The following is an 11,564-nucleotide window of genomic DNA, read 5'->3' as shown; positions in this document are numbered from 1 at the left end:
GCGTGTGGAGGGAAAATTCCAAAGAGCAAGGGAGCTCAAGCCTCAAGCAGGGCCAGGGGCCAGTCCAAGTCGGGGAATGGCCCTCCCTGGGGCCAAGCTGGGCCAGTGGAGGAGAGGTCTGCTGTCGGCAAAGTAGGTTGTGTCCTCTCCCTCCATCTTTATTCAGGCTGCAAATTATGAATGCACAGGAGATCTTTCAGAAGAGGGGTTCTAAAATACTGTGGGGCCTTTTGACACAGCACACTTATGTCTTAGCCCCAAACAAAATAAAATCACTTGCATCCTTGCCAAATTTCTTGCCAGTCCTGTCTGAACTTGTGCAGATTCATTTAAAAATTGACTATTTAGGGACTTCCCCAGCAGTCCAGTGGTTAAAAGACTCCACACTTCCACTGCAGTGGGTGTGTTTCATCCCTGCTCAGGGAACTAAGATCCTTCATGCCGTAGTGCCAAAGGAAAAAAAAAAAGAAAAGAAAACTTCTTGAACTGAATAAAAATGAAAATACAACACATCAACTTAAAAATTATTTTTAAAAATTGACTACTTAAATCTTTGAATTAAAAAATTAAGTTTCTTGAGGTATAATTTACATCCAATAAAATCTACCCTTTTAAGGGATTTAGTTCAGTAAGTTTTTGGCAGATTTATACAGATATGTAATCATTGTACACCAGAAAGTTCCCTTATGCCCATTTTTAGTAGATTCTCATTCCCTCACCCACTCCAGCCCTTGTCATTGTGAACCAGACTTTTCCGAAAGGTCATGTAACTAAATTCGGTCTTTTAAAGTCTTTTACTTCTACTTATTTTTATTATTTAAAATTTTTTTTTTAATGAATCATAGTCTTTTATATTTTGGCTTAGTTTTTTTTTGTTGTTGTTTTGGCTGCATGCCCTGGCATGAAGGATCTTAGTTGCCTCTTTGTTAATCTGTTTCCAGTTCATAAATGCCAAGGCATAGCATAGAGTTAGCATTCAAAAAATGTTGAATGGGTGAATTTATGTCCTTATGCAGCTAATCACAGGACAATTTTACAGTTTTGAGATTTATTTTTACCTTTATAAATAATGCTGTAGTGAACCTGTTTCTGCCTTTGGCCTTTTTTTTTTTTTTCTTCACTTTTGGATTATGCACCAGGCTGTATTCTTTGAAGTAGGTTCACTGGACAAACGAGTGCGGATTTTGTTTTATTCCAATTTGCCTTACAAAATTGTGCACAGTGGCGGGTTTTTTTTTTTTTTTTAAGTCAGAAGACTCCAAAGAATTGCAATGATGAGCAGAAAACCTGGCTTTGTCCTAACACCGGTCCTCTGACCTGCAGTAAATACTTCCTCGGCTCTGTGCTTCGGTTTCCTCAAAGTCACAGATCGTGAACGTCTGCATTTCCTTCCCGGGTAAAAGCTAAACTCCGCTTTCTCACCACTCGGGAGCCTCGTTATTCCGATTGACAGTCAATCTGACCAATCAGCGTGCTGTGGGAGATCCCGGGGCAGCCCTTCCGGACACAGGCGCACAGTCTTCGCTCCGGAGATGGGTGGCTGTCGGGTTTTGGGTCAGGCCTGGGGTGGCTGGCGGCGGGGTCTGGGGATCCGTGCAACGCCCACAGCCGCAGGCTTTGGCACCAAGGCCCTGTAATTACACAACCCCCGCCCTGCTTTGTGTAGAAGGGAGACGGGCTAGGGGAGGTTGTGTGCGGTATCTGGAGTTAGGTAGATGTGGGTTCTAATTCATCTCTGATGTGTGATACTAAACTAGCCGTCGACCTCTCTGAGCCTCAGTTCTCTTTTCTGTACATTGGGGCCAATCGAACCTGAGATTTCGGGAAGCTCAATCCAGGCTTCCTGGAGCATTCAAAAACAGCCGCAGGGTTTGGGAAGATGTGTGTGGAGATAAGAATGAGCGGCACCCCCGGAAGCAGTGATTTCCCTATTGTTTACCTAACCTTCCCAGGCATCAGCTGCAACGTCGAGGCGCCAGCAAACCGTCGGATCCCCCGGGTGACCAGCCTTTCCCAGGACTGCTGAGACCGGAGACCTTCAGTCGGGAAGAACTGGTCGATGTATTGAGGGCGGCTGTGGTGGACCGTAAAGGTGAGGGGTGGGAGGGACAGGTGCCGAGAGACCCGGAAGGGGAGGAATCTTCACTTGAGCCTTCTGAGGCTCTGGTTCGGTACCCTACTAAAACCTGTGGGGTCAAATCCTGGTTCTCCCTCTCACGAACCTCACTAGCTGGGACCAGCCAGATACTCTCTCTGCCTCAGCATCATGGGATACAGCTGTGGGGAGGGAGAGTATAAATAACCAGAGAGCTTTGCACTAGTAGGCTCTCAGTAAAGTGTTAATATATTGAGGGACAAAACGGGCTTTGGAGTCATATCTAGCTCTGTAATCAGCTTGCTGTGTGGCTTTAGGAAAATAACAATGTCTCTATGCCTCAGTCTCCAGTGACTTATGAATTTTCTCAGCTATATATTGAGCATAGGCTGTGTTCCAGGCACTGCTTTAGAACATGGCTGTCTACTGCTGAACAAAATAAATATGGTTCCTGCCTTCAGGGAGCCAGCATTTCAGTGGGAGAAAATGATTAACCAGAAAATAAATGAAAAAAGTACTTACTAGTGATCGGTACTGTTAATAAAACAGCGATGGTAGGGATCTGCAAGAAAGGAGCAGACATCAGATTGGAGACTCAGGCCTCTTTGTGATGATCACATTGAAGCCATGATGATATAAAGAGCAAGCCACATGAAAATCTGAGACATGGAAAGCAACAAGTGCAAAGGTCCTGAGGTTGAGGCAGCAAGCTGAGCATATGCAAGGTTCAGAAAGAAGCTTATTTCAGGGTGTGGTTGATAACTCCTGTGTGAGAGTTGTGTGGGGACCACATGATAATATGAATTGAGAAAGTCTTTGTAAACTGCTTTCGCTGTTGCTGACGTTTATGTATTATATGTTTCAGGACCTCTGGTAACATTGAACAAGCCACACGGTCTGCCAGTGACAGGTATGGCAGGGAAAAGAGATGCAGTGAGGGGGGTTTCGATGTGTCTGAGAGCAGACAATATTGAAGAGAAGGGATGTGGTCTCTGAGAGCAACTTGTAGTCTTCCTTTTGTTTTTCCCTAGGAAAACCAGGAGAGCTGACATTGCTGTCAGTGCTGCCAGAACTAAGCTGGTCCCTGGGGCTCGGGGAGCAGGAGCTCCAGGTTGTCCGAGCATCTGGGAAGTAAGTGGTAGAGGTGATAGGAAGGTAGGAAGATAAGCATCTATTTGGGATGGGGGCAGAGCTACTTAGAAATAAACAGACATTTTCCACTGGCTGCTTTGGGATCACAGAGGTAGGAAACAAGGAAAAAGAGGAGGAAGTGGACAGATCTGGGTTCAAATCCTTATGCACAAACTGATCGTAGGTGTCTCTGAGCCTGTTTCTTTAATCACAAAACAGAGCTCATAACATCTGTGCTTAGTGTATAGTCACTTCTCCAGTCCAGTATTCATAGCCAGCATTGTTAACGGATCTGTGATATTCTTTCCTCTAATACCCATCGTTAGAGATGGTGCTTGAGATAAGATGTTTCTGCAATTGCACAAGCTCATAAGCTTGTTTGTGGGGAATTAAGCCATTCCCTTCTCCAAGGGATCTTCCCAACCCAGGAATCGAACCCGGATCTCTGACATTGCAGGCAGATTCTTTACCATCTGAGCCACCAGAAAAACCGATTTAATAGCTAATATATGTGAAATTCCTAGTAGAGTGCCTACTGGTAGACAGTCAAGCAGTTGGTGGTAAGTTATGATGTTTGGCTCTGAGCTCCCTGGGAGCCAGAGCAAAATGAGAAACACGTTTAAGCTTTGTACCCTTATTATCAAACACGGGGAAGACTTACTTGTTTCTCAGGAGGAGGTCTCTGTTGTAGTCCAGATGTTTCTCTTCAGCCTTCAGCAGGTCCGTGTTTCTTCTCAGGGTCTCCTTTTTTTGCGGGTGATCCCAGGGGATTTTAACTTCTGTGATTTGTCTCCTTTCTCCAGGGAGGCCTCTGGGCTTGTGCTCCTCTCCAGTTGTCCCCGGACAGCAAGCCGCCTCCAGAAGTTCTTCACTCACTCACAGAGAGCCAGGAGACCCACAGCCACCTACTGGTGAGAAGGGCTGGGAGGCTCCAGGGCAGCGGGGAGGTCCCAGCAAACAACTCTGTGACCTCCTCCTGCCTCTTTCTCAGTGCTGTCACTGATGGGATCCCAGTTACTTCTGAAGGGAAGATCCAAGCAGCTCTGAAACTGGAACACATTGATGGGGTCCATCTCGTGAGTCAGGGCCTGGGTGGGGAAGAGGGGACCCTCAGACATATACCCCTCAAGAAGAGTCAAGGGTATAGATATGGGGTGGCTGGCCCTTCATGCCCCAAAAAGGTGAATGACCACTGCCTATACTGTGGCCCTGTCCTCAGCCTGGTGGGAACAGGGAGGGTTGGGGGGCAGCTCCCAGGTGTGTGTGACGCTTGTTCACTCTTGGGGGCTGATACCACAGGTTGTTCCAGTGCACTCCCCATCCCGAAAGGACATCATGGAAGGTGTCAAGAAGACCCTTAGCCACTTCCGTGTGGTTGCCACGGGCTCTGGCTGTGCCCTGGTCCAGCTGCAGCCACTGACAGGTGGGTCTGGAGCCCCAGCCAGACTTGACAAACTGTATTTGGTTGGGGAGGCAGGGAATGGGAGGAAGGTGGTAGTTTCAGTGGCAGCCTGGGAAGTCTGTGATGGACTGCAAGGATGTATGTGACCAGCTCCACCTGGAGGGGGCAGTGCTTCTCCTGTCAGTCTGAAGGTCACCCCTTTGCAACTCACCTATTTTTTTTCTTACTGCTCTCAGCATCTTCTCTTTACCTTTGATGTTCTCTAGCTTCACTGTGCGGAGAAGGCAATGGCACCCCACTCCAGTACTCTTGCCTGGAAAATCCCATGGACGGAGGAGCCTGGTGGGCTGCAGTCCATGGGGTCGCTGAGAGTTGGACACGACTGAGCGACTTCACTTTCACTTTTCACTTTCATGCATTGGAGAAGGAAATGGCAACCCACTCCAGTGTTCTTGCCTAGAGAATCCCAGGGACGGGGCAGCCTGGTGGGCTGCCGTCTATGGGGTCGCACAGAGTTGGACATGACTGAAGCGACTTAGCAGCAGCAGCAGCAGCAGCTTCACTGTGATGAATCCAGGTGTGTGGGTTTAGTTTTTTTTTGGGGGGGGGGTTAGTTTTATTTCTTGGGATTCAGTGTGTTTGCTGAATCTGAAGATTAACCTGTTTAATCCATCCTGAAAAGTTCTTCAAATGTTGTGCCTCTTGCATCCTCCCTTTTGAATGCCTGATAGCGTCTGAGTTTCTCATTCACCTGCTATGTCTCAACTTTGCTTCCATATTTTTCATGTCTATCTTTTCCGCATTCTGGGTAATCTTCAGATGTACTTTCCAGCTGAGTAATTTTCTCTTCAGTTGAATCTAACCTGCTAGTTTAGCCTACCCATTGATTGTACTGTTTGTGTCTACAAATTCAAGTTGGTTGTTTTACAAATAAAGATGGCCTTTTAAAAAAAGGCATCTTTTTTTCTTTCACGTCAAACTGTTTTTAATTTGCATAATGCTTTTAACAAAAATAGCCTCCCCCCCAAAATTTTTTATTTACAATCTTTGGTCTTCAAAAGGTGTGAGTGTTCCTGTCTAACAGTCAGGCAGCCAGGGCTGCCCATGTGCAGGTAGCTCTGTTACAGACCAGCCCATATTCTCTCTGCTGACATGTGGGCCCTGGCAGGACTGCACCCAGCAAGGGAGCAGTGCTTTCCTCCAGTCCACACAAAGGCACAAGTCAGCCTGAAAATCGTGACTCAATCCTGCCAACTGCAAGGTAAATGAACTCTTAGAATACTTCTAGACTTATTGCCTGCATTTTTCTTAAAGACTGATTTATTTGTTTTTAGTTTTGGCTGTGGTGGGTCTTTGTTGTTGTGCGTGGGCTTCTCCTGTTGCAGAGTGAGGGCTTCTCTTTGTTGTGGTGGTCGAGTTTCTCATCACCGGGGCTTCTCGTTGCAGAGTACGGGCTCTAGTTGCAGCTCAGTAGTTGTGGCACACAGGCTTAGTCGCTCTGCCGCATGTGGTATCTTCACTGACCAGGAACCTGTGTCTATTGATTGCAAGGCAGATTCTTAACCACTGGACCACCAGGGAAGCCCTTGCCTGCATTTTTTAACCAGTGTTTTGCTCATTCTTATTAAATTAGCCTTTTTTTTTTGCTGCATGGCATGGCTTGGGGGATAGTTCCCTGACCAGGGATTAAACCTAGGCCCACAGAAATGGAAGAGCAGAGTCCTAACCACTGGACTGCCAGGGAACTCCCAAAGTCCTAACATTTTTGTCTAGACTGTAATAAAACTAATGAGAACAGTATTCAAACCCAATAAAGCATGATGCTAAAATCTCAGATCTCAAAGAATCTCAGATCCTTTGAGATCTGAGATCAAGTTATTACACATCTAACCACCTTTATGGCACATACCATGGACCACCACCCTGCCTTTCTGATTTAAAGTTTTGTCTGTTCACCGATTGCTGTGGTCCATCCTGTGGTTTTATTTTTCACACCAGTAAGTAAAGGTGACCAACAGCCACTGACTCAAGTTTTTCCAAGAATTAAATGACCTGGTCAGTCTTCAGATTGCTTCGCAACCTTCTCTTGCTGATCTGTCAGCTTTTTCTTTACCTATAAATCCCAAATGGCCAAGAACACACATCAACTGAAGGTCCATGCTCTGGGCAAGCCTCTTTGTTGATGAGCTCCTTCCCTGTGCTTGTCATCCATCCATTCTCCTAGCCTTGAACCCAATTAGCGATGGCATCTGTTTTTCTCTCTCATTACTTGTTCTTGTCTTTACTCATTTAAAGCACACCTATGTGGTGTTTCTATAATTCTTTTGTCTTGAGATTCTAAGGGTCTAATTCTGTTGTGATTTCCGCAGGCTTGCTCCCCTTGGTGGAATGTCTCATTGCTCTGTGGTTCAGGTTGTGCTGGGTCTTCATCTGTGGAAATCCTTTACTGCCTCATTGGCGGTGGGGACTTGAGAGGTTCTGCCTTGCTTCTGCTGAGTGGGCTCACATCGCTGCTTCAGGATCTAGAGATTAACACCTCAGCTGGAAGTTCACAGATCACTCAAGTGGTATTAGAACCCGAACCCTGTGTGAGAGCAGCTCACAGTTGGGAGATCATCTTCATTCCCCTCATCCATACCTACAGAGCTCATCTGCCTTCCTTGGTGGCTGGCTTTTTCTCCTAGTCCACCCTTGCATGGAAGATGTAGCCTCTCAGATTTCATTTGGGCACCACAGCCTCATCCGTGGCCCCTTGTCACTACTTAAACCCAAGCCCCCTTGGCCCCAAGATTGGAAATACCCCTAGAAGAGGAGAAATGTTGACTCTCTTGTGCTCTGGATTTGTTTTTTGTATTTTCATCCAGGGGACTTTACTTTCCGTGTCCAGCTGTGTATTTAAAAGGATGATTGTTACAGTTTTCCAGTGTTTCTAGGTGGTCAGTAAAAGATGGGTTTTTAAATTATCCAATCCACCCTATTGCCAGACATGAAAGTAGACGGGACAGTTCCTGGGTTTGAATCCCAGTCTGTGGTGGGCTGGTTACTTCTTGAGCTTCGGTTTTCCTGTCTGCAAGGTGGAATGATGCTAGGTCTCACATTATAGGGTTTTCAGGAGTATTAGTAAGTTTAATGTGAACCATTTCATACCCATTAAGTTTCCCCAAAACAAGTTCAAGTTGGTATCACCCTATTGACTCATATAACTTAGAAGTTCAGGCTTGTGCGTACTCTGGGGCCCACCAGCCACAACTAATGAGCCCCTGTGCTGCAACTATTGAAGCCCTCGCCCCTTCGAGCCAGCAAGTCGCAAATACCGAGCCTGCGTTCTGCAACTCCTGAAAGCCTGCACACCCTAGAGCCCATTTTCCACAACAGAAGCCACCGCAATGAGAAGCCCATATTCTCCACAACTAGAGAAAGCCCACATGCAGCAGTGAAGACCCAGTGCAGCCAAAAAAAAAAAGTAGTTCGGGCTTGGCTGCATCCAGGCTTGGAGGACGTCATCAGAAAGCCATTTCTCCCTCTCTTTGCACCTCCCGCGTGCTGGCTTCTTCCTCCCGTAGGAGCAGCAGCTGTCCCCCGTGGAGGCAGATGCAGGCGCTCCAGCAGCTCCAGGCTCACTCCACAGCAGGAAAGAGTGCTCTTCATTCCCAGAAGCATCACAAAAAATTCAGGGTTGCGTCTCTTCATGGATGAGTCCCACAAAGCTGGTGGCATGACAGCTCTGCCTGCCCCGACCTCGCTCCAGAGGCTGGGGTGGTAGTGTCCACCTCACTGAAACCACACCATCTGAGAATGGGGGTGGCACTGCCCCAGAGCATGGTGGGGGAGGGGCGCGGCAGTACTGGGTGGGACGGAATGAACTGCTTGCCTGCCAACTGTCCCCTCTCTCCTGTCTTCTAGTGTTTCCCAGCCAGCTGCAGGCACACATGGCCCTGCAGCTCTGCCCTGTGCTTGGGGATCACACATACTCTGCCCGCGTGGGCAGTGTCCTGGGCCAGCGCTTTCTTCTGCCAGTCGAGAGCACCAAGCCCCAAAGACAGGTACCCAAGCTCACCTGCCTGCGGCCTTCTGGGGTGGGCTGGGGCTTGTGGGGGTGGAGGGATGGATAGCATCTCCAGACATCAGCTACACAATTTGGGCTTCCAAAGCTACCAGTACCCCTGTCTTGCTGTGTGGCCCTGAGTGACACCCTCTCTTATGGGTCTCTTCTGTTCAATAAGGAAATCAAACCAGCTGATTTTTAAAGGTCCTTCTAAGTCTGCCATTCTGTAACGGGTGTAAGAGTTTGTGTGTGTGTATTCTTGTAACACTATCTGCTTTAACAGAAAAACCTCAAGTACCAGAGTATTAATACAACAATTTCCTTCTGTGTGAAGTCCAGTTAATGGGATGGGGTAGGGGCAGGCTTTGCTCCAGTCACTTGGGTGGCCCCTGGCTGCTGCCATCTGGTCAGCAGAGGAGACAGGGCAGGTTCGTGGAAGTGGGGGGCGGTTTCTCGGGCCACATCAGGAAGCGGGACACATACTCAACACTCCTGTTGCGCTGAGTGGGGCTCAATCACGGCCTCCCCAGCCTGTAGGAGGGGCTGGGGAATGCAGTTTAGTGAAATGCCTAGGAAGCTGATTTGGTGACCCCTAGCTGGTCTATGCTGTAGTGTGAGTGTGTGAGTGTGAAGGTATTTACATGTGCAGAGGCATGCAGAACACAGATGCAGAGGGAGGACAAAGTATTTGCCTCGCTCCTGTTTTGCTGAGTGCTGCTTGGAATTCACCTGGCTGGATGCTGACACGTCTCTCCAACCCCAGGTCCTGGATGAAGCCCTCCTCGGCCGCCTCTGCCTGACCCCCTCCCAGGCCGCCCGGTTGCCCCTGCACCTCCATCTGCACTGTCTTCACCTCCCAGGCGCCAGGCCCAGGGACCCACCCACTGAGCTTCTGGCTCCTCTGCCCTCTTACTTCTCCAGGACCCTGCAGTGCCTGGGGCTCCACTACCAGTAGTCCTGCTGGAAAGCAGCTGGGGTGGGAGGCGAATGGGCTGCGGTCAGGCCCAAGAGTGTGGTCAGTGCTCAGCATACAGTCAGACCACGTGTCAGATGCTGGGCGCTCTAGTGGGATAGACCTGAGATTGCATCCTAAGGCCATTTGCTGTGTGGTGTTGGGCAAATGACCTCACCTCTCTGGGCTTGAAATAATAAAAGTACCTACCTCATAGGATCATTTTCAGGATTTGATGAGAAAGAAAATGTTTATCATGGACTGTGCTTTCTGCCGAGCTCAACATGTGGTCTTTATGTTTGGCTGTTTCTGACCCAATTCTAGCTGAGAAAATGTTAAAAGAGTTTTTTTTTTTTTCTTTAATTTGTGCTAAAATACACTTAGTAGACTTTACCATCTTCACTATTTTTAAGTGTATAGTTCAGTGGCATTAAGTACATTCACATGGTGGTGCAACCATCTTCTGCATCTAACTGCAGAACTTTCTCGTCCACCCAAACGGAAACTCTGTTTTCATTAAACACCAGCTGCCCATCCCCTACCCATCTCAGCCCCAGTAGCCACTGTTCTCTGTCTCCATGAATTTGACTACTCATTTAGATGTTAGATCTTTTACTTTAAAAAACCATGTAACATATCAAACATAAGAGTGCGTAAAACATCTCTGTGATTTAAAGAATAACTGGCAGGTGACACTCACATAACCACTTGGCACAAAACAGAGGTATCTTTCTCCTATTTTGGAACACAGCCGTTCTCAACCCTGGCCCTGTATTAGAACCTTCTACCCTGCCCCCTCGGAAAGCTTAAAAAAAAAAAATCCCCATGCCTCCCCTGACTACACCCCTAAGATACTTTTACCAGTCTGGGATGGAGATATCGTTTTTTTTTAAAAGCTCCAGAATGGGCACTATTGTATAGTCACAGTTGGAAACCACTCCCCCTGACTTGAGAGAATTCTTTCCTTGTCTGTTTTTTTAAAGTGTTACCACATATACATGCATCCCTAAAAAATGTATTTTGTTTTGCTTGTTTCTCAAACTCCTGTGGAATGGAACTGTGTTGTATATATCCTTTTGTGACTTGTTCTCGCTCCACCCTGGGAAATGCATCCATTGTGTGGCATGGAGTTGGAATGCTGGGGCTTGCAGTCTATCCACCAACGTTAATGGACACTTAGGTCGTCGCTGTGACCACAGTGCTGCTGTGGGTCTGCCTGTCTGCGTTTTCTCATTCAGCCGTGCAATAATTTCTGCATCAGAGTGTATTTATCTTGATTTGACTAGTGTGTGAGTTTCCTAGGGCCGCTGCAATGAATTACCACAACCTGGGGACTTCCCTGGAGGTCCAATGGTTAAGATACTGCACTTCCACGGCAGGGGGCATGGGTTCAATTCCTGGTCGGGGAACTAAGATCCCGTGTGCCACACAGCACGGCCAAAAAACAGGAAAGAAAAAAAAAATTTACCATAACCTGAATGGTTTAAAATAGCACAAAATAGATTCTCTCCCCCAGTTTTAGAGGCCGGAAGTCCAAAATCAAGGTGTTGACAGGGCTGTCCTCTACCCAAAGGCTCTACGGGAGAATCTTTCCTTACCTCGTCCAGCTTCTGGTGGCTCAAGCACCCTCTGACTTGTGGCCGCATCACACCAACCTCTGCCTCTCTCCACACAGCCTCCTCCTCTATTGTCTTCTCTTCAGTCTCTTGTAAGGACACTTGTTATTGGATTGAGGCCCCATCTGGATGATCTCTTCTCAAAATCTGTACTTTAACTTACATCTGCAAAGACCTTTTTTTCCAAATAGACATATCCACACAGGTTATAGGAAGACATACCAACATTCAACCCATTATAACTAAAGAATGTTGAGCTTTTTTCAGATGAGAGGGGCTTGTTGGGTATTTCCTTTTGAGGTGACCTTGGCCCCTTGCAGAGG

General features: G+C 47.4%; 1 protein-coding gene across 1 annotated transcript; it reads left to right on the top strand.

Moving 5' to 3' along the window:
• Nucleotides 1-1,494: 1,494 nt before the first annotated feature.
• RPUSD3 (RNA pseudouridine synthase D3) lies at nucleotides 1,495-9,841 on the top strand. The gene is made up of 9 exons (XM_043442607.1): nucleotides 1,495-1,633; nucleotides 1,953-2,092; nucleotides 2,961-3,005; nucleotides 3,127-3,226; nucleotides 4,030-4,137; nucleotides 4,218-4,302; nucleotides 4,526-4,649; nucleotides 8,532-8,671; nucleotides 9,437-9,841. The coding sequence occupies exons 1-9, from the start codon at nucleotides 1,533-1,535 to the stop codon at nucleotides 9,626-9,628; spliced, it is 1,035 nt and encodes a 344-aa protein (XP_043298542.1). The 5' UTR covers nucleotides 1,495-1,532; the 3' UTR covers nucleotides 9,629-9,841.
• The last annotated feature ends 1,723 nt before the right edge of the window (nucleotides 9,842-11,564 follow it).

Source organism: Cervus canadensis, chromosome 22 (assembly GCF_019320065.1).
Source record: "Cervus canadensis isolate Bull #8, Minnesota chromosome 22, ASM1932006v1, whole genome shotgun sequence".
NCBI lineage: Eukaryota > Metazoa > Chordata > Mammalia > Artiodactyla > Cervidae > Cervus > Cervus canadensis.
Note: the sequence above shows the minus strand (reverse complement) of the source record. Positions and strands in the feature narration are given on the sequence as shown.

What these genes read in the sequence shown, in the direction of transcription:
- RPUSD3 (XM_043442607.1), top strand. Translation starts at nt 1,533, where the DNA reads ATGGGTGGCTGTCGGGTTTTGGGTCAGGCCTGGGGTGGCTGGCGGCGG. An exon ending in GGCTGTGGTGGACCGTAAAG is followed by an intron (nt 2,093 to 2,960) that starts GTGAGGGGTGGG and finishes TATATGTTTCAG; the next exon opens with GACCTCTGGTAACATTGAAC. An exon ending in ACACGGTCTGCCAGTGACAG is followed by an intron (nt 3,006 to 3,126) that starts GTATGGCAGGGA and finishes GTTTTTCCCTAG; the next exon opens with GAAAACCAGGAGAGCTGACA.